The sequence below is a fragment of the Equus przewalskii genome, chromosome 21 (assembly GCF_037783145.1).
Source record: "Equus przewalskii isolate Varuska chromosome 21, EquPr2, whole genome shotgun sequence".
NCBI classification, from domain to species: domain Eukaryota; kingdom Metazoa; phylum Chordata; class Mammalia; order Perissodactyla; family Equidae; genus Equus; species Equus przewalskii.
In genome coordinates, this window is record NC_091851.1 from 46061822 (window position 1) to 46084952 (window position 23131).

Here is a 23131-nt window from a genome sequence, read left to right on the forward strand (position 1 = left end):
ATTTTCTTTTGCTTATCCAGACTAAGAAGCCACTTTTACCAGTGTATTTAAATACTAGTAGTATTCAAATACTCTGCTACCATTAAGCAGGCAGGTGACAATGAGTGAGGCTGCTTGGCATTATACTTTGGATGTCTGATTGGAGAAGGATAATTTGTTTGATTCAATGTTCATAAAATAGGAAAATAATGATTTCTAAAATAAAAATAATTTAATATCTATCCAAGTGACACAGCATTATTTCAACTTTAATATATTATACAATTAAAGTAAACTAAATGTATTGATTTTTATAAATTCATCTGGTAAAATAATATTACAATGAACACTAGGAGCTTAAAAAGTATTTGTCAGAACAGCCTGCTTATTAGCTAAGACTTCTACCTAGAATTAAAATGTTTAGACAATATGGTAACTATTTTAGGCTATTTCGTGATCTCTAATACACTGGAGCCATAACTGAATAAATACACTCTCCAATAGTGTGCTGCAGGTACCGATTTACACTCAGGTAAATATTTTATATCAGAGACTTCTCTGCCTTCTAAGCATAGCTAAATTTTAATTACTTCCAGTATATTCTTAACTAGTAAACAAATTTTAATAATATTTAGTCCAAACTGTATTCATTTAAAAATACATTTTCTATGATAAATTTTAGTTTATTAAAGAAACTAGTTTTGTGAGTGTAGTTAACTCAGTAATATTTGTTCAATGCAAATATTACTACCAAAATAAGCCAATTCCTTTTACTGTTTGGTTTCCCAAAACTTTCTCTCTAAAAACAGAGTAGTATTATACAGGCAAAAGTCTTTTAGGCTTGGAGTCATATTTTAGTGGTTCTTTCTCATCCGTAAGATGACATTTCTTTGAGTTTGGAGGTTCCTACCAATGTACTCTTGCCTGGGTGATGTGTTTTTTTCTCTTTGTAGGGCTATTATGGTATTTCCTCAGTCATACACGAAAAGGAATAACTGGATAAAACTTGTTGATAACACCTAGATATCACACATTAACATTTCTCTCATGAGCCATGAATAATGACATCAGTCCTCTGCGTACATTAAGAAGCTCCTCTTCTTGCTATGGCCAAGAAAAAAAAAAAAACTCACACTTAGATTTTAAATTATCTATGTAAAACCATCAAATAAAATAGATTAAAAATCAAACTATTATTAGGGATTCATTTTAAAACAACCCCTTTCACAAAGATGTGCATCAGTGCTAATATTCTCCAGTCCCCCAGGGTCTATTCCTAGATATCTACAGAATTCTGTGATCATCACTGATATTCTAGATGATCAGTTCAGAGAAGACCCTTACTCTTTTAAATCCCAAATCAATGAAATTTAGGTTTAATATTTAAAGAAAGAAAGTAGACTAAACATAGCCTGGAAAAAAATCTCAGTAATGATCAATCTAGTTAGCTTGTTTGCTTCAAGCTAAACTGGCTTAGCTACATCCTGATCCTCTACTACTTCAGCATATTGAGATTCTATTAAAATGTAATAAGTACATTAATATATTCTGTATAGAAAGATTTACTAAAGTATACATAAAAATGCCTACCATCTGTGAGAAACACCAAAGTCATGTTCACTCGGAGCAGTGCCTTTTGACCCCCTCAGGTGTACTTTCCCCCAGGATGCAGCTGCTGGTGTACTAGACCTTTGGAAAGCCATCTAATTTCATCCCAAATCTAAGTAAGTTTTGCAGTCAAGTAGACAGTAATTCTTTCTGGGTAGCTCTGTCCTGGCACACCTTCTCCGTCAGAAGGCACTGCAGAACAGAGGTCTGCTGCAGTGCACAGTACTTAGATACAGTACAAAGAAATCATTCTTTTAGCTAATTTTTAAATTTGCAAACTGATATTCTCTTTCTTTCCTTAGGAGGGACTCATTATTTAAATCACCCCTATTATTTTACTATAAATTTGCTCTCATTATTCTCATTTAAAGAACTAAAAGTCACTGGGCTAAAATGCCACCACTCAATACAAAAAGAAAGAAAGAAGAAAAGCCTGTGAAAGAATTTACCATTAAAAGATATAATAGCACAATTGATTATCCCATTTGAAAAACCCAAACTAGAGTGTTGATTTACCATTTCCTTAAGAAGCCTGTCTTGCAGCATTTTCATGTTTTCTTTCATCAAACACATCTGTAAATAAATAAATATATTTCCCCCATGAAACTTACTATAAAATTTCACAGAAAAAAAGTTAGGCTAACCAATATTGAAAGATTATATATAAAAATACAAATTTATACCTCAGATGTAAAAATAGTTTCTTCATAATCAGTGTTGTAGAAGACATTTTTCTCCAGTGAAGCTTTCAAAAGGTGAAGCCTAACAAGTAAAATAATCAAAGTTACCTTTGTATTTATCAGGAATTCAAATTAAATTGCTATATGTAATTCTTAATTTTTAAATAATACAAACAATTTAAAAGTCTAATTTTATAGATTCAAGTCATTAATAATGTCATACTAACCTCTGCTGTTCACTTTTTTGATAGGCATTGAACTTCTGAAATAGCTTTTCCCAAAAGTCCTAAGTTTTACAATACAAAAACTAGTTATACCTTAATATGATTAAAAATTAAAACTTGACAGTAGAATTACTATATTTCTATTATTTCTAATTGAAAAAAACAACTTGGCTATATGCTAAGAATATTCCAGATGTCATATACTCTTTCACATAAAAACATATTGAAAGCAAAATCTATGAGCATTTCTCCTTTATTATGAAAGGTATTTATCATAAGCTTAAGTTTGTAATTTAAGTGTATGTATAAGAATCTGAATAAAAATCTAAGATAAAACTAAATCATGTGCTAAAGAACAAAAATCTTTACAGTGTGCTCTAAAAGCAGAAGGTTAATAGAAGTAGCTCTTTAAAAATGAGGAGTTAAAATTATTTTTAAATTCTTAAAAGCACAAACCACAAACTCCTTCTCCAAATCTTTTAAAGACTGTGAATCTTTTTCAAAATTCTCTAGCTCCTCTATGATGATGAATTGGAATTTATCAAGTTTTTTGATCCTATTAAAGAAAAAAGATAAGACTATTTTAAAAACCATAGCACTTGGAATATATAGCATTCAGAAGATTTCAGAAGATATTTTTATTACAGACCTATACTCCTGAATCTGATGGTTCATTGTTTTCAGATGTTGTTGGGCTATTTTCCAAGACTGCTTAGTAAAATAATCCATCATTCTGTAACGGATCTGAAAAATATTCACTTTTAACCTGAAAAATCTTTACAAAATAATAATTTAACCAAGACTATATTAAGAACAAAGCCTTTTTCATGAAATGTAAATGACTAAGAAAAACTTAGAAAAGTGAAAAATTAAAATCTCAGTGATTTAAGCTGACATGTTAGTAAATAAGCTCAGTCACAGCAGTGTCTAGTTCCATCAAGAAGGCTTTGACTCAGGGTTTAAATGGTAATTAATGATTTTCCTAAGGAAACTACACTGTAAAATATTTTTAAAAACGCTAGTTATTCTAATTCAGGAACACAGCCTAAAAGTCACATTCAGAATTAGTCATTACCATTTTTCACAAAAACATATATTCACATCTACAATAGATGCATAACAGAATATATGAATCAGGCCTTCTCTCTTGAGACTACGTTAACCTTGGATAAATCAAATCAAAACAAAATAAATACACAGAATCTTAAATAATTTCAGATTTTACCCCTGAATAGAAGAAAAAGGCAAGGAAGAGATGGGGCTAAAAACCTGTGCAGAAAAACATCTTTTATCAAGAGGAGGACAAAAAGAACTGTCTATTCTAAATACAGGTATGAGAGTAAAAGAGATGGGTAGAGAAACATTAATAATAATTAGAAATTGTTTTAGAAAGTATTTTTGCAAACAAATGTCACCTCATTGGAGTCTCAATATCTAAGGATACACATTACAGAACTGGTGAAACAAAGTGAAATGGGATTTCTCTGACTGAGGTTGCTCATTCTTTATACTATTATTAGAGTACTCTCACCAGCGGTCACCTCTGTGAGATAAAAAATGTATTGAAAAGAGGCATCAAAAGAAAACCATTCAGAAAAAAATTTAAAAAATCATGGAAGAGTCAAAATGTTAAAAAAGAATAGAAAGGAAAATAGGGCAAAAAGAAAGAACCTGTAGAAAAAGAAAGAATACAGATAACGCACAGATTTTAGAAAAACTCGGCTCATGACATGATAAAGTTTTTCACCTAGGAATCATTCCAGTTTGTCACCAGTACATGAGGAAAGTTGAATTCATGAATGGCTGTTTTGTTGCCAAAGGATCAAACAAACTCACAGTCTAGTAGAAAGTGCAGCATAGTATCATATTATTGGGTATAAATCATAATTTGAAGAATGATAACTCACCTGAATTTTCCTCCCAACTTCTGTATGGAACTGCTCACACATCATCCCTACATCTGAAATTTCAGTTTCCCAGTTCTCCCCATGAATAGAAAATACATTTGTTGATAATGGAGATATACTTTCAGACACTAAAAAATGAAGACAATCAGCTAAAGTTAAAACCTGCATTATTACAAATTTAGCCTTCTTGTCATGAGGTTGAGAACAAAATCTATCTTATTTCCAGATTCTGTGTACAAGGATTATAAAATCAAAGGCAGACCTCATTATATTTTTTAATTTAAAATATTATTTTGGTTTATAAAAAAACCTTTTGGCATGAGTATTAAGGCAGAAATGGTAACATTAAAGTGGAACAATTTGGATTATTTTTAACTGGTTTTAACTACTTCCACATTATTAACCAAAGTATTTAGTGACACACTAATCAGTAAATTCATACTCTAGTAAAACTTAAATGTTGTAATCAGTGATAGAATTATTAGGGAGATTTATGAGTAAAAAAGATCCTTACCACAACATTATTCACATAAAGAGAACTTTGCGATAAAGCTATCATCCTTCTTGGACTTATCCAAAGTTGTCTTTACAAAGGGATTTATTTTGTGGATAGAATCATTCAAAACCTAAGAAACTGCCTTCCAAAATAACTGCATGTTTGACACACACATTTGACCTACCTTTGTAAGTGTGATGACCTGCATCTTTGGTTTTAGATAGCTTTTTGGGAAGCATATTTGCTCTCCCTTCCACTTCCTCTTCCAGTTCTACTTCATCAGCATTACTTAGATTATCTTCTATGTACATTCGTTTGCGACTAAGATGTTGTGTAGGGCCTTAGGAACAGTTAAAAGATAATAGCGCTACAATCTTGATTTAAAATACCTAATATTTTCCTGCTTTTATTTAAAAAAGGCTTTGAGTTATTTGCATTGTTTTGGACAACTGCATAAAATTCTATCTAGTTTACTTATTTTCATTTTGACATTAACTAAATTGAATAATATATAAATAACATTAATAAACTATATAATTCCTTTAGATATAATTTCACAGTAGTATTTCAGTAATTAATAATTTGTTTTAAAAAAGCAAGGCTTTGACTGCAAACCTGATACATGAGAAGAGTCACAGGGCATGTCACGCCATATTTTCTCTCTTCCTTCACTAGACATGGATAATGGAGATGCTGAATGACTTTCCTAAAATATGTATTAGAAATTGGAAAAAAATACTGTAAGTACTCTTGGATTCACCTTTGACCATATTTCTCAAATCATAAAGCCAGTAAATTGCAAATGCTGTCAATTCTTTTTTCAGATTGTTTTGTTTCTATCCCTTCCTTTTCATCTCTAACATTAACCATGCATTAACCTAAATTCTTATGTTAACCTCAATCTTAAATTATAGCAATAGTTTTGAGCTGCCTTTTTTGACTACTCCTGCTTTTCAATTCTTTCTTATCAGGATTTTGATTTCTTTATTTATGAGTCAGGTATTGGGGAGCCATAGAATATAAGTCTAAACTCTTCTTTCAAGCTATATCTTTAATCCAAATCCTTTTCATCTAACTTTATGCTTTACTGTTTCAATACACAGATGTCTTTGTCCCAGTCAAATTAGTCTTTATCCTATTTCCAGTTCCCTTCCTTTACTCAGGGTACTGTTCTTTCCCCACCCACTTAGGTCTAGGTTAAATCCCAGCCCTCTCCAAGCTGTAAAATTCTGTCTTAACTTTCTCTATTTTACAGGTTATTAAAATATTTCTGTAGATGGATCAATGGATTTTTATACTGGCAAAAAGCTCAATCATATTTCTATATCCATGAAACCAGAAAGTCCTAATTATAAATATGTGAGTCAGTGGTTCAGCAGCTATATCCTCACTATTTAAGACCTTACTACTTCTCATTTGAAAAATTTCAACTTTTTTCTATGATCAAACCATCGTACATACTTTAAACATCTAATTTTCAGGTAGTAACAGTTGAAAAATATTATAATTATTATGAAAGGCCAGTAATCCAGTTCTTATAAGAACCATCTTAGTTTAAGGAAAGTTTGATGCCTATGCTACCATATATAGCTCTCTTCTGCTTTGTGTATGATTTTCATTGATATCTGGAAGCTCAATTTCCATAAACTGTTTTTATGAACTATAGCTGCTTACAACTAAATAGCTGCTGCAATTTTGCGTTCCCTGTGTAAGTACCACAGAATTTATGTTTTTTATATTCACAGTAGTATTCTTATTAATTGGAATATGCCTCTGATATGAATGAACAAGACATATAGAAACCCAAAGGAAGTTAGAAAATTATTTAAAGCCAAAAAAACCCACATTAAACCAAAACTACTTAAAGTTTGAGGGAATGATTCATTTGCTGCTAAAATTCAACACCCATTCATAATTAAAAGGAAAAAATAGTCCTTAGACAATCAGAATTTGATTAACAAGTATCTACCAAAAACTATGGATAAGCATGCCTGCTAGTATCATATCTATTTAATATTTCTTTGGAGTTCACAGTCATTTTAACAATAAAAAGACCATAAAGTAAAATGACTGCTACAAAAAATGCAAAAATTATCATGAATACCAGTCGATGATTGTCTGTATTCAAAATCCAAGAGAATCTAGGCAGGAAATTATGACAGAATTTGTCAAGGCTGTTGGAAATATAAAAATCAATAGTGTTTCTATACAAAAGCAAAAAATTAAAACCTCAGAAAACAATTTTTAAAGGTATTTTTTAATACAGCAAAAAGAAAACCCATAAAACAGAGGAATTAATCTAAGAAGAAGTATAATTCTCTTTGTGGAAGATTTGGCACAACTTTGTTGGAAATAAGACGAAAAAGTAGAGAGAAAAATGAAATACGTAGATGCAAAAGCTCAATATCAATATTGGGAAATGGCAATTCTTCCCTTAGACAAGCTAATTCTAAAATTTATATGGACAAGTAAAGGGCCAAGAAAATTTTGAAGTAAAAGAACGAGATGCTGGTAGCTGTGGTGAAACACACCCTAAGTATAAAACTACACTAATTAAAGCAATGTCGTATTAGCACAGAGATAGACTGGTCAATAAATAGAATAGTGCCTAATAGTTGACCCATGTGGTTGCCAAGGCTTTGACCAAGTTAGCATTACAAATGATGGAGAAAGGAGGGGTGTCCCATGCATGATGTTGCACTAATTGACTATCCATGTGCAAAGAGAAAGACCAGAAAGGTTGAAAACCTAAAAGTTAAAATCAAAACTACTATTTTTACAAGAAAAGAAAGGGAAATATTTTTATGACAATAGCTGACGGAAGGATTTCTTCAACAAGACAAAAGACTGGTAAATTTCATTACATCATATTTTTGTCATATGGAAGTTTTTCATTCAACGAAATGAAAAGACAAGATACATACTGGAAAAAGAATGCTTGCATTGTATATAACCAATAAAGAATTAATACCCAGAATATATTAAGAACTCCTACAAATGTATAAGAAAAATCAAACAATGCAATTAGAAAGTTAGAAAAAGTAAGTTAGAAAAATATTTCTAAATAAGTTTTAGAAAGTTTCTAAAAAGTTAAAAAAAAAATAGGCAATTCACAAAACGGCCAAAAAACATACGGAAATACTCAATGATGCTGTTAATCAGGAAAATGCAAATTAAAGTGAGGCACACTTTACACTCCCCAGATTGGCAAAAAATAGAAGCATCTGACAACACTCAGTTAATTAAAACTGCAGAGAAATGGGCACTACCACAAAGCACTGTTGGAAAGTGTGGGCTGGTACAAGGTTAATTTATACAGCAAATTTCCAATACCTAATTAAGAGCCAACAATAAATGGGAAACAAAATGTCCAGCCAATAAATATGTAAAAATTAAAATTCCATCCGGCACAGAGTAGCATCAAAGGGGGGTGGGGATTACTGAAGTTTTGAGATTTGCAAGGTGGGATACTGAAGGGATAAAAGATTCAAGGAAACTACGGATGACAGAGCAATACAGACAAAGGACCATGGGATGATAATCTAGTGGGAAACTGGTTTTCAAATCGTGGTCTGTAGAAACTGAGAGTGTTGCAAAGGTGCATTGGGAGTCATCAGGGAGGGAGGCTGAGTAGGCTAGGGTTTAGACCTCCTACCTGCTTTAAACATCATCATTCCATTTTTATGTAAGATTTTGTTTGAAAATATGTTCTGTGAAGACTACTGGTTAAGCAGAATAAAAGGACCTTAAAACTCTCTAAGAATAAAAACATTCAGTTCAAAGGGGTAGGACAGAAGTTTGGTTTTATTTATTTATTATTTTTTGAGGAAGATTAGCCCTGAGCTAACTAATGCCAATCGTCCTCTTTTTGCTGAGGAAGACTGGCCTTCAGCTAACATCTGTGCCCATCCTCCTCTACTTTATATGTGGGATGCCTACCACAGCATGGCTTTTGCCAAACAGTGCCATGTCCACCACTGGGATCCGAACCAGCGAACCCCAGGCTGCCAAGAAGCAGAACATGGGAACTTAACCACTGCGCCACCAGGCTAGCCCCTATCAGAGGTTTTAGATCTTGGCTACAGGTGTGCTGAACTGTCATTAATTCCATCTTTGTATACAGAAGTTAACACATATCAAGAGAATAATATATTTGAGTAATCATTATGTATCAGATATTATGCTTGCATAATCAGCCTTTTTAATTTTTCACAGCCCCATTTTACAGAGGAGAAAACTGAGGTGCAGAGAGTCATTATCTTATAAAATTGTTACCTAGCTAGCAAATAGTGGAGCCAGGATTTAAATGCAATTCTTTCTGACTCAAAACTCTTTCAGCTATACCCAGTTATACTGAACTCTATTGTCTTGGCAATCAGTTCTTTAACTTTATTGCTACTTCAAAATTCTCCAAATTAAGCCATCTATACAACCCAAGCCAAAAAAAAAGGGGGGGTAGAGGTGGGGTGGGGTTTGTAAATTGGTGCCAAAGTTTCTACAACTTTAAAAAAAAAAGGAAAAAAGCAGAACTCAAAATACAAAAACTCCTCTTTGTAGACAGTACATTTTTAGCTACCTCCTTCACTTTGACCCATAATTGATTCCTATCTCTAAGTTCTTTAAAAATACTTTTGAGCATACCTGCATATTTTATTAAGAAGAAATGGTACATATGACAATACATGAAAGAGGAATAAAAAAGTTTTCAATATATCATTAAATTTGTTCAGTGTAATATTCGTACCATATACCTACTGATTTTAAAGTTCCTTACAAAACTCTACAGCAAATGCTATAGTCATATTGTTTTCAACTACATTCTTGTCAATTTGCTTTGTCAACTTGTGATTTAGTAACTAAAGGTCACAGACTTTGAGTTATGGTGAGATCTGAAAGAAGTGCCTGTGTTGCAGGAATAAGCATATTCAAACCAAGAAAACAAATTATGTAGTTTTGATGTGTAGACAAATAAGTAGTATCTCTTTGGAAGTGATCATTCCTATCAAAGAACTCTAATCAATACTCTGTACTTCTCATACCACCACATTCTTCCTTCTGTGTAGCTATGTGTCAGTCTGTTAGGTTCACTGAGGCTATTTCACTTATCAGTAGCTTCCTCCTCTTCCCCAAGACCAAACCCAAAACCTTAAGTAGACAAGCAATGTATATTTGATTAAGATTAGAGGCAAATGACTTACCCCCTTCAGATATATCTGATAAAGGAAAAAAATAATATATATTCTTACCAAAAAGAATGATCCTGGAATTGGTGAGCAACTTTCTCTTGCACATAGTGAATTTTTCTCACTGTTTTTGGGTGACTTTATTGGACCTCCAGCTCCATATTTACTGTTCAAGGATTCAGGTGATGAAGTTTTTGGATAAGGTGATACAGATTTTGTTATACAGTTATCATCTTGAGTAAAATCCTGTTCTGTCATTTTCTCTATACCTAAATTGCCTCATGAAACACAAAAAGATGGCAGTTGTTATCACTGATATCTGCTTTAGAAGTAGTATGATTAACTTAAATTCTAAGAATATAATAATTTTTCAAATCCTCAAATCTTAGCTGTATTTATAAAGGATAAACTTTCAATCAAGACCAAATTATGTTTAAAATATTTTATAAGACTTTGAAAAATATTAATGGCTCAATTTAAAATATAATTATAACCATAAGAACTTTCAAAATATTTTCAAACAAAAATATCTATAGTATGAGCTGCACTATAATAATCAGCCTAAGTATTATCTTGAGTATTCTGACATCATGGCCAGGACTGTTACATATTAAAGTCACAGAATTTTACAGTTAGAAAGAGCTTTGGGAATCATCTGGTCTAAATCCTTCATATATAAATGAGGAAATTAATGGCTGAAATAAATCTCAGTATAAATAAATTTTCAGAGAGTTTCCAGATCAAATTAGGGCATGGGAATCTGTCTTCTGAGTATGTGCTTATCTGAAATGACAATGGTCCAAAGATTGTGAAAATACTCTAGAAAAGAACAAAGTAGCTACTACAGAGGAAGTATGTGTTAACTGGTTTGTCTTGAATTTTAACTGAAAAGGTGGACACTTAGAAATGGTTTAAAATATCCTTAAAAGGAACTGAAAAAGATATAAAAAGTACAAACTTATTCTTTTAGTTTCTGTACTAGAAAAGTATACATATATATGCCAGAGACCCAAAGAATATGAATTTTTCTTTGCCAATTATTACTTTTTTTTCCTGAGGAAGATTAGCCCTGAGCTAAGGTCCGTTGCCAATCCTTTTTTTTTTTTGCTGGAGGAAGATTAGCCCTAAGTTAACATCTGTGCCAATCGTCCTCCACTTTATATGTGGGTCACCACCACAGCATGGTTGATGAGTGGTATAGGTTCACTCCCAGGATACAAATCCTTGAACCTGGGCTGCTGAAGCAGACAGCACTGAACTTGACCACCAGGCCATGGGACCGGCCCTCTTTGCCAATTATCTGTAAAAGCAAAACCTCAATTGTTTATGAAGATACTCCACAAAGGGTCAACAGAATGACCATGATGTTCCTTGGAGACTTTTCTCAATGAAATGTAAAAGAGAAAAAATAGAAATCCCCATCACTATTTTCACGTTATTAAATATATGTTGAGCTAAAAAACAATTTAAAATTAAAACATTTATCCAAGTTTTCACATTATAATTTATAGATACACATTAACTATTTTCCATTTTGAAGCATTTGGTCTTTAACTCCCTGACATGAAAAACTTCAGTGTTGTAGTAACATTGTTCTCAAGTCTACTTAGCGAAGACAAAGTTACTAGCATTAATTAGTTTAAAAATGAAGTTTTGACTACCTATAACCTTGAATACAGCCCTCAAAATTAGTCTTTGAATTTATTTTCATATAGAGTTATAATAGAAAATTACTGAATATTCAATTAAAGAAAAAAACATGATACTGACATCTCATTACTTCTATAGATGATGGACTCCCAGATAAAGATATAGGAGATAAGTCATGGCTATTATCTCTCACAGTATCTTTTAGTAGAGATGAGTTTTTCCATTGTTTTGATATATCCTTTTTTGTATCAGCAGAGAAGGCATTCTGTTGCTTCTTTGGCAGCTTCGTGGTTTTGCTTCTGGAACGGATATTCTCGTCCTAAATGTATTGATAACTTTCAAATTACACTTGAATACAAATACTTATACTTGGATACATAAAACAATTTAATTATATTGAAATATTTATTAAATGTCTTATATTAATACATACAGGCATAGCGGGGTTCTCAACATGATTAGCAGGAGACTTTCTAATATAGTAGAAAGCATATGACAAATTCACAGGAAAACATAATATATAGACTATAATAAATATCATAAGAGATACAAATAAAATGCTATAAGGGCTCAGAGAAGATTATATCCAGGTTAGGGAAACCAGAAAGAGGTCCTAGATTTCATGGGACTTGACGTGCTCAGGAATTTGCAAAAGAAGATGGCAAAGGAAGGCATCCTGAGAATAAGGACTGCTGACACAAGCAAAGGGAGTAGAGAAGCACACTTCTTGTTTGGGCATCACAGGTTGTTCTGACTTACAGCTCTGGGTATATACTGGGAAACAGGGGAAATAAGCTTGGCAAGGTATTTTGATACTTTGAATGTCTGTCTAAACAGATTTTTTCAGGGGTTTTCTTTGAAAAAGGGTAAGATGAGAGGTGGCTTGGGAAGACTTATCTGACTAGACGTGAAGTGACAGAAAACATGGAGATAAGTTATTAAGTCCTGTCTTCCAGGTAAGAGATAACAAGCTTACAAACAAAGGAAGATGGAAGTTAATGATTTAAAATCAGCATGTTATAACGGTCAGAGACTCACCTTCAGTGCCAGACTCTTTGGGCTCAAATCTTTGTTTTACAACTTCCTAGCTGTGTGACCTCAGGAAAATTCCTTCATCTCTCTGAGCCTCAATTTTCTCATTTGTAAAATGAGATGTGCATAATAGTACTATCCATCTATGGCACTTATGAAATTTTAAGAAGCTAAATCTATAAAGTACTTAGAATAGCACCTGGCACACTCTAAGCACTATATGCTTTTTTCACTTTGTTAAAAGAAAGCTTTCAAGTACAGGTGGCTAGGGATATGTCTGTAACATTGTGAGACATAAGGAAGAAGTCAGGGATGGACACAGGTGGGCAGCAAATGGGAAGAACCTCAGATTCAATATTTTTGCTTTCATTCAAGAGAAAAGTCCACAGCTTCCCAACAGTCTATATCTTCTTGAAGCATAATTTTGGAAAGATCAAGTACTTTCCTAATTCAAAGATATTATCTTGGTTATAATTTTATTAGAGTCAAACATCTGTTTTGTAACACAAATGCCAACTTATTACAAATTTTAACATTATATTGCCTAAGGATCAAGTTTTAGAATTATTAAATGTTTTCTCATATAGAAGGTTAAATCTTAAAAAAGAAGTGACAAGATAAATTTGACATTTTTACAAAAATATATTCTATATTTAGTATTTTAAGAGGTTTTTAGAAATTACTCATCTGAATTGTATCTATTTACCTTTACTAGCAATTTTTCTTTAAATGAATGTGAAAATTCTTGTTCACTCTCTGATTCTGAATTTGAGAGATCTTTATAATTTTTTTTGGTTTTTGCCGCTCTCCGTGGAAGTCTGGTTCTCCCAACTGGAACTGTCTGATTTACCTTTTTGGTGATGTTTTTGTTGGGTGTCTTTAGGAGAAAAAATCCTAAATATTATCAGATCAATACTTGTGATACAAGAAATATAAGCTATTTACTATAGAATTGGCACTGTGACAAGACATACATAAAATATTTGCAGAAATAAAAAGATTCCTGATTAATATTTTTTAAATGGCTGGATTTTGTCTTTCCCTTCCAAATATCTTCTCTATCACCTTTTTATCCCTATCATTAACACTCTGAGAGGACTGATATATATTATCCAACTTAAGTAAAAGGGAAAGAGAGAGAGAGAGAGAAAGGGAAAGAGAGAAAGAGAGACATCAAAAATACCTATAATCACAGAATAAAATAGACCTAATGCAGGCCAACATGATTCAAAAAGGCAGAAGGTAGAAGTAAGCATGCAAAGGCTGGAACAATTATGGAAAACAAGTAACTGATAATAAGGATACAATTATGTATGAGATAGGTGAATTTTTTACACGACAAGGGGAAAAATAATTTTAAAGGGTGTTTGAACATAAACTTCCAGGTTTTACCATTTTAGATCTTGGTTGTCCTCTTTCCAGAGATGGTCCTGCAATTCAAGAAAATAAGAACTGACATTTAAATTTATTAGAATATTTCTGTATATAAGTTAAAAATTACAAAAACAATAGGAATACATCTTTAAACTCATTCAAAAATTTATATTTCAAAATGAGGCTTGAAGTATATTTGAGGCTAAACTGCCATTGATAACTTTTACTGTATAGCTTTTAGTATGATATGACCAATTTCCCTTCTCCTCCTTTAAATTTTATATTATAAAACTTTTTAAACATACAAGAGAATGTGTAACATGAGTTTCAAAGTTAACACCCCTGACTCTACCATTCAGTTTAAGAACAAAATTATGAATAAGGCTGAATCTACTTATGTGTACTCTCTGATATGATCCTCCATATCCCGTCTGCCAAAAGATAATCACTATCCTGCAATCTATGTTTCTCATTCACTTGATCTTTTAAAAAGTTTTATTTCATAGATATGCATCTCTAAGCAATACAATAAACTTTATAAAATAGTATCATGCCATACGTAATAGTCTATGATTTGCTATTTCACCCATCATTATATTTCTAAGATCTATCCCTATTATTGGGAGTAGCTTTAGTCCCTATTCCCTTTTTCGCCTTTCAAGCACAATTTCAACTTTCTAAATATTCTCCAAAGCCTAAGAAACGGGATTATCCAAGCCAAGGAAGCAATGAAGTTCTGGAAGAAATGTCTTCCAATCCTGGCAATAAGCTGGCTCATATATATTAACTTGTAGTCACTCAGCCTTTTAAACAAAACAATTCACTCAGAAGTTCAATTTTAAAAATATTTACTGATTACAGTATTCTAACCTTTAATGTCTCCCCAAGATATCTAATCTTCTACTTTATGTTATAGATGTCTTTGTTTGTACATCTTCCCACTACATTGTAAGTTCCCTGAGAGCACGTGAATCTTACTGCTGTCTCCTTAGCTTATAACACACTGCTTCAAAGTCCAGACACTATGACTAGATCCAGCCGCATCTTTCAACATTTTCCCACAAGTCTGATCTATCTTCCAATGACCATAATACTGCATTCCCTGAGTACACTATGCTATTTCATATGTGTCTCTTTTATATATGTAATCCTGCAGTTTCTCTTCCACGCATATGATTTGCCTTATCTGTTTTCAAGATTCAGCCTCATTTATAAACACATGCCAATGTTTGTTTCCATATGTATATTTTAAGCCAACACTGCTCCCCATCATACACACAAGTCACTACTGGTTATTTTTATCCTGAAATAAAATAAAAGCTGATTCCCTTAAAATAAATATAAATTTAATCTAAAAGCTCAGAGTTATGTTGTCTTCTTTTAAAAATAGAATATATAAAATCTTTATGTTTTAGTAAACATTGAAATTGATGTCAGGTTATGAAAATGGTCATTATGTCTAGCCAAAAACTAATACTTCAAACTCTTATCCAACTACTTCAAGAGATTCACTTGAGAAAGCAGAAGCCACATGCTGGGAAAACATTTTGTGGAAGATTTAGGCAAAAATAATTCTGCAAGAAAATTGCTTTCCTTTCAATGTATTTGCATTCCATCTATATGAAGTCCTAAAAAGCATTAGTGTTGAGTGTGGCAAGGAATGGGCTTTGATTTTGTTTAGGGTGTTGAGTTCACGAGTACTTAATACATTATTCACAATAATTAGCTAAATAACTGAATAATAGTAGGGCATGAGTAGACACATGATGAGACGATATCATGAACCAAAGATTATGATAAATCAGATTTTGTGTTCCTAAGATCCCATTAAAAAATTTAAATATAACCATATTACCAAAAATAAACAAAAGCTAAAATCATTGCAGTGTTTTGGTGCATTTGCTTTCACTATTTTTTTCTATTTATGAGGGCATACAGTTATAATCACTATCTACATATAAAAATATACTTATCAACCAACAAAGCATTTTTTATAGTTGAAATGGTAAAATCATTTGCAACATTTCTCTAGAAAGTGATTTCTTACTCGATTTTCCACTTTTACGTTTCTTCACATTTTTATTTCTGCTATAGTCTATTAGCTGTGGTTTTGATTTTGGTTCTCTTAGCCAGCTAATATCGGTCTTGCTGTCATCACATCTGTATTCTGTGTCAGTATCACTAAAGAGATTTTTCTTTTTATGATTTGTTACAATCTATAAAAACAAAAAAGAAGAATCCTTGTAATAGATGAAGAAATGTGTCTTATTATATGTCATGCAGGTAAGTTAAGCCAAAAAAACCCTCAAAAACAGAACAACTATCTTCTCATTTTTTAGCATACTAATCTTTCTGGCATTAAGGACCTATCCAAGAAAGTCACTTGGAAATCCAGATCAGAGATTGAGATTAGTATTTTGTATCAGTGGGGTGTTAATTAAAAGTTAAATCAAAATAGCTTACTTTTATAGAGATATAACCTAATACCATCAAAGAAAGTAACTAAAGTTGTCATATTTTCTATTACTATATGATTACAAATAGCTCAGAGACCATATGTCATAAGGGGAACATGGATAATCTCACAGGGGAAAAAACAATGATCCAAATCTTTTTGTTTTCTAGTTCTGTGATAATCTTTGGCATTGGAAAATTATTAAAAGAAATACTGGTTTTAACAGACACATTAGGATATAACTTACTCTTTTATCTTTTGTTTTGAGAGAAGATTCAGATTCATCACGACTCCTTAAACCTACCCTTAAAACAAAAATACGCATTAATTTTAATTACTTGTTTTCTTAAGGTAGCATGCACTAGACAGTTAGACCTCAGTTTTCAGCCTTACTCTTTTACTAATTCACTAGATAATTCTGACCAAGTCTCTTGTCCTCTCTGACCTCAGTTATTTATAAAATTACAAGGTTAGATGAAAAGACTGCTAAATCCTTTCAGCTTTATCACCTAAGATATACAACTAATATTAAACGTGCACAGAATCTGTATATTAATTTTAGAAGTAAATGCTGAAATAATAGAATCATAATGGCAGTAATCATGACAGTACCACTTTTATCTACTCTTCTCATATGTTAAAAACTTTCAGAGAAACTAGGAGGAAATATTTAAGAAAAAGAACAATTGAGATAAGTATATTTTAATCTGATCCATCTAATTAAAATAAAAAGACCTACAATTTTACAGAATTATCCACGCAGGCTTCTCTAGTTGTTGCTTGAAATTCCTGGATCTATATTGTGAATAAGCATTAAAAATTTTTTCTTAGCATCAAAATAAACAAAAATCAAAAGAAATAAACATAAAATCTAGTTTCTATCACTTCATACAAGACGTGATAATAAAATTAAGCACATTAAGATATTTTTATATTTAAGAAGAAAATTAATACTGTAAAATATACTAAAAAGAAAAGAAATAAGACAATTGTTTTAAATCTGTTGCATCAATAAGGAAAGTGATTTTTCTTGATGGAGTAGTCTGAGTTCCCCCATGCCCCAATTACTCATTTTTCTCAACTCCTAGTCCAAAGGATTTGAAAGGAAACTAAATACATCTAGATTGGTACCAAATAAACTTTAAAATATTTAAAAATATATTTTAAAATATTTTAGAGCATATCTATAAGAAGATGGAAATAAAAAAATACACTCTAATAACTGCAGGGTAAATACAAAATAACTAGTGCTTTCTAGCTTACTCCAAGTTTTATGATAGGCTCATCAGCTCCATTCAAATTAAAATTGTAAACATCATTCCTGTAAAGACAAAGAGAAATATTAACTCCATTATACAATAAAAAATTTATTTTCTTCAAATATGAAGAAAACTATAATATTTATGAAAAATTACTCACAATGGGCATTCAGAAGTAACATTAACAAAAGTAGTCTTCAGTTGTCTATAACTTTTTTTTTGAACCTTTTCCTAAATACAAAAGAAGTTTACATAAAACCATTCAAATTCGTACATTACTATACTTGGTAAACAAATAACATATGCAACTAAATTTTCTCGTTGTGTTTCCACTAACATAAATTTTTCATTTGTAAAAGTTTTCTTAATGAAAATTGAATAAACATCCACACTTTTAAAAATATTGAACACTTAAGTATTAACTAAGAACATGATAGAATGTATTGTAAATCAAATACAAAATAGAAGATTCTTACATCTTTAATATTTACTGACATTGTACACAGGTAAATTACTTTCTCATTGGTATTCTACAAACTGAATTCTATTGATTCTAGAATCACAAAACAAGCATGCTTCTACTTTTTTTCCAGACTCTCATGCTTTAAAATCTTAAAGAGAAAACTTTGGTAGAGTCTAAGGTTTATATAAAATCTCATGTGGAAGAGTCACAACTGTATCAGTCAACTTGTATTGTTAGGGGAAAATATGTGTAAGATTATTCCTATAGCCTACTGCTCAAAATATATTCAACTCAACCAAAAAGCAGTGAGAGCAGAAAAGAATTTAAATAAAATTTTAATAAATTAAATCAATAATCATGTTTTATTAAAATAACTTAACTATACACAAATAATTAATATCACTTAATGATTGATTACTGATAAGAAATAATCAGAAGCCTAATTTAATATCCAGTAAGTTAGAAATATTAAAACTAAAATAATCACTTTACTTATTATTTATTTCCAATTGTATTGTTTCTTTTGACTGTTTTACATATAATTATTTTCATTATTCCAAAAAGTTTATCCCTTAATATATTACTCCTCTAATTACATGCCTACCGACTTATCCTTTCCAATATGATTTTTACCAGTGTTTAGATACATTTGTTAAATTTATCTTTTGCATGCCAGTATGTGCTATTACAGAAGATACAAAAATGAGCAAAAATATTAAAGGGGATACAAAAGTGAGAAAAGGTGTTATACAGGATACAAAGATGATTCTAAACAGTTACACTCTAGTAGAAGACAGAAGAGGGAAAAAAAAAAGAACTGCAATAGTAAGTAAAATATCAAAACAAAGGTACAAAGAAATTATTATGCAGATTCAGAATTCCTGCCCATTTGGATTTTGAGTCAGGGCACCTTGGAAGGTATTCATAAAGAAGTCAGACTCTGAAGCAAGGCTTACAAGGAGGAAGTTTTGACAATCAGAAAAGAGTGTGAGAGCACCTGCTGACTCAGGTTGAAGTCCTTTCCAAAGGGCTTAGAAGAGAAACACTTAGGAAAGAGACTTCAGGGAATCTCAAGTTATTATGTTCCAGCTAACAAGACACATCTAGGTAACTAATATTAGGAAATAAGACAGACTTTTAAAGGTACTAGGGAGCTAGCCTAAGCCTCCACTTAATTCAATAAACAACAGGGACCAAATAAGGATTTTGAACAAAAGAAAATGGTGATAAAGATACACTGAATCATGTGTCAAAAGTAAAAATACCACACTCATAAATCTTAAAGAAGTATTTTCTTTGAAAAGCAGAACAGAAGGTTAGGGGGCTATTTTGAGTACCTGCCATTAAACTTGCAAGTTGTTTAATCCATTTATCAAAATGGTGAAAAAATTAAATCTAATTCCATCCTACTACTATTCTACTTTAGTGTTTACTATATGTTTAGTGAAGTTAAATAAATGAAACCTACCTTACTGAGCTGTATGTCAGATTTGTTTGAAAGACCACTATGAAAAAGATTTTGGCAAAATTAAAAAAGCAGTTAAATATCAGTAGAACACTTTTCATAAAAGCCATTTTACACAAGGTAAAATATATTGGGGTCACTAAATCTACATACAATATGCTGAAAACAACTGAAATATGACAGCATTAGTCTGATATTTTTCCAACTTCACTCATAATAAATAGCAACAATAATAGTTAATTCTAAGATGAATCATTCATGCAGCAGCAGGTGCCAAGCAATTTAAAATGAATGGTTCTACCATGAGAGTAGTTTTTTTTCATGCCATATAATAAGGCCAGGATTAATTTAAATGTGAATTAACCATCTGGCCACCTATAATGAGACATTTTGTAATAAGAAGAAAACTAACCTTCAGAAAGATTGCAAACAAGAAACACATATTTACTATATAAAAATAACTCATTTCAGAGCATTTAAATTTCATATTTCATTAAGCAATATATTTAAACATATTTAATTTTACTCATTACTAGGCTCAACAAATAAAATTCTAAAATGTCTATATCCTAGGCCGGCCCTGCAGCCAAGTGGTTGAGTTCACACGCTCTGCTTCGGCGGCCCAGGGTTTTGCTGGTGGGGATCCTGGGTGTGGACATGGAACCACTCGTCAGGCCACGCTGAGGCGGCGTCCCACATGCCACAACTAGAAGGACCCACAACTAAAAGATACAACTATGTCCTGGGGAGGGGGGGGGCGTTGGGGAGAAAAAGCAGAAAGAAAAAAAATGTCTATATCCTAAAGATTTCTGGAATGGTATGCTGTATTGATATGGTGTTTTTGATACTTTATAAAGTGTAATCAGATACTAGAATAACTAATTTCATATTCAGTTCCCTTCCTGTATAATTTAAACAGCTACTATTTATAAAGTACATAAGTTAATATGTTTCCTACTGGAAGGTTACATTATTTGAATATATGATTACAACTAATCTTCTTAAAACTGTGTAAAATAATTTAGTTGTATCTGTCAGAAAAATATTCCCATCTAAAATTTAAGAACATACCTGTCAATGAAAGACTCCTTTAATTTTCTTGTAGACTTTGTGTCATCCTTTGGTTTGTACCTCTTATTAATTTGGCTTATCAAGGATTCTGCTGCATCTGTAAATCCTTTCCCTTTTGATTTTTCTCTCTGAAACAATTTATAAGTTACTTACTCTACCAGTTAACTTTCAATGGAAAATAAAGACTGAAAATAAAATTCATGAAAAAGTTGGTTGTATGTACAGTCATGTGCCACATAATGACATTTTGGTCAATGACAGACCACATATACGATGATGGTCCCATAAGATTAGCACCATATAGCCTACATGTGTAGTAGGCCATACCATCTAGTTCTGTAGTACACTATATGATGTTCATACAATGAAATTGCCTAACGACACATTTCTCAGAACATATCCTTGTCATTAAGTGAAGCATGACTGTATAACTACAAGGAGAAATAAACAGGGTCAGGAATTATTTAATAAGTTTGAGCTTTGTTAGGCATTAAAACAAATCAGGGTAAGTCTTTAAACATACAGAATTGTCCAGAGTGCTCTACAGAGATTAAAAAAAAAGTTTCTATTCATGGAAAAACAAGAAACCATATAAAAAACTGAAAGAAACTAAAAGCTGGTTCTTTGAAAAGATCAATAAAATTAATAAGCCTCTAGCGAAGTTAACTAAGGATAAAAAGAGAAAGAGAAAAAAGACAGATATTACTAATATCAGAAATGAAAGAGAAGCTATTACTACTGATCACATGGACATCAAGAGAATAATAAAGGAACATTATGAATGACTCTATGCCTACAAATTTGATAACCCTGATTAAAAGGACCAATTCCTTGAAAGACAGATTCTACCAAAATTCACACAGGGAGAAATAGATGATCTGAATAGGGCTGTATCTGTTAAAGAAACTGAATCAATAATTAATACCTTCTAAAACAGAAAGCACCAGGCCCAAATGGGTTCGCTTGAGTTCTATAAACACTTAAAGAAGAATTATATCAGTTTTCAACAATCTTAGAGAAGACAGAAGCAGAGGGAATACTTCCTAAGTCATTCCATGAAGCCAATATCATCCTAATACCAAAATCAAAGACATAAGAAAGGATGGCTAAAGACCAATCTCTCTTATGAATACAGATGCAAAAATCCTCAACAAAATATTAGCAAATCGAATCCAAAAATGTACAAAAAGGATTATGCACCATAACCAAGTGGAATTTATTCCAGGTAAGCAAACCTGATTCAACATTTGAAAATCAATGAATGTAATCCATCTTTTCAACAGGCTAAAGAAGAAAAATCATATGATCATATCAAAACAGATGCATAAAAAACATTTGACACAATCCAATACCCATTCATAATAACATCTCTCAGAGCGCCAGGAATAGAGGAGACATCCTCGATTTGATAAAGAAAATATACAAAAAAAAATTATAACTAAGATCTTACTTAATGGAGAGAAACTAGATGCTTTCTCACTAAGATCAGAAACAAGGAAAGAAGTCTGCTCTCACCACTCCCACTCAACAACATACTGGAAGTCCCACTAATGCAATAAGAAAAGAAAAGGAAATAAACAGTATACAGATTGGGAAGAAAGAAATAAAATTGTCTTTGCTCACAGATGATATCATTGTTTATGTAGAAAATCTCAAAGAATCAACAAAAATACTCCTGGAACTAAAAAGCAACTACAGCATGGTAGAACAATACAAGGTTAATATACAAAAGTCAATTGCTTTCTTATAAACCAGTAACAAACAACTGCAATTTGAAATTACATTCTATTTACATTAGCATTCCCCAAGATGAAATACTTAGGTAGAAATCTAACAAATATACGAGATATATATGAGGAAAACTACAAGACTGATGAAACAATCAATTACCTTCTAAATAAATGGAGAGAGATTCCATGTTCACGTATAGGAAGTTCAATATTGTCAAGTTCTTTCCAACTTGATCTATAGATTCAACGTAATCCCAATCAAAATCCCAGCAAGTTATTTTGTGGATATTGACAAAATGATTCTAAAGTTTACATGGAGAAGCTAGAGACGGCCCAGAATAGCCGACACAATATTGAAGGAGAAGAACAAAGTTGGAGGACGTTACCCTACTTTAAGACTATATACTTATATATAGTGTGGTATTGGTGAAAGAACAGACAAATAGAATAATGGAACAAAACAGAGAGCTCAGAGATAGGCCCAAATAAATATAATCAACTGATCTTTTTTTTTATTGAGTTAATGATAGGTTACAATCTTGTGAAATTTCAGTT

General features: G+C 31.7%; 1 protein-coding gene across 6 annotated transcripts in view; it reads right to left on the reverse strand.

Moving 5' to 3' along the window:
- Window positions 1–210: 210 nt before the first annotated feature.
- SYCP2 (synaptonemal complex protein 2) overlaps window positions 211–23131 on the reverse strand; it is a 71633-nt gene continuing 48712 nt past the window's right edge. For 5 of the 6 annotated variants that reach the window (XM_070588576.1, XM_070588575.1, XM_070588573.1 and 2 more), the window contains 20 exons: window positions 20847–20974; window positions 19779–19815; window positions 18008–18078; window positions 17852–17909; window positions 17328–17383; window positions 16836–16893; window positions 16181–16349; window positions 14152–14189; window positions 13466–13636; window positions 11848–12046; window positions 10141–10355; window positions 5510–5600; window positions 5079–5234; window positions 4399–4526; window positions 3141–3235; window positions 2948–3047; window positions 2495–2553; window positions 2271–2349; window positions 2104–2160; window positions 211–1083 (listed from right to left, as the gene is read on the reverse strand). Coding sequence is in view for 5 of the 6 variants with exons in the window: in XM_070588575.1 (XP_070444676.1) it covers window positions 1006–1083; window positions 2104–2160; window positions 2271–2349; window positions 2495–2553; window positions 2948–3047; window positions 3141–3235; window positions 4399–4526; window positions 5079–5234; window positions 5510–5600; window positions 10141–10355; window positions 11848–12046; window positions 13466–13636; window positions 14152–14189; window positions 16181–16349; window positions 16836–16893; window positions 17328–17383; window positions 17852–17909; window positions 18008–18078; window positions 19779–19815; window positions 20847–20974 (2043 nt within the window). In the remaining variant the exon portion in view is untranslated. The remainder of the gene's footprint in view (window positions 1084–2103; window positions 2161–2270; window positions 2350–2494; window positions 2554–2947; window positions 3048–3140; window positions 3236–4398; window positions 4527–5078; window positions 5235–5509; window positions 5601–10140; window positions 10356–11847; window positions 12047–13465; window positions 13637–14151; window positions 14190–16180; window positions 16350–16835; window positions 16894–17327; window positions 17384–17851; window positions 17910–18007; window positions 18079–19778; window positions 19816–20846; window positions 20975–23131) is intronic. The other variant, XM_070588577.1, reaches the window with a different exon arrangement.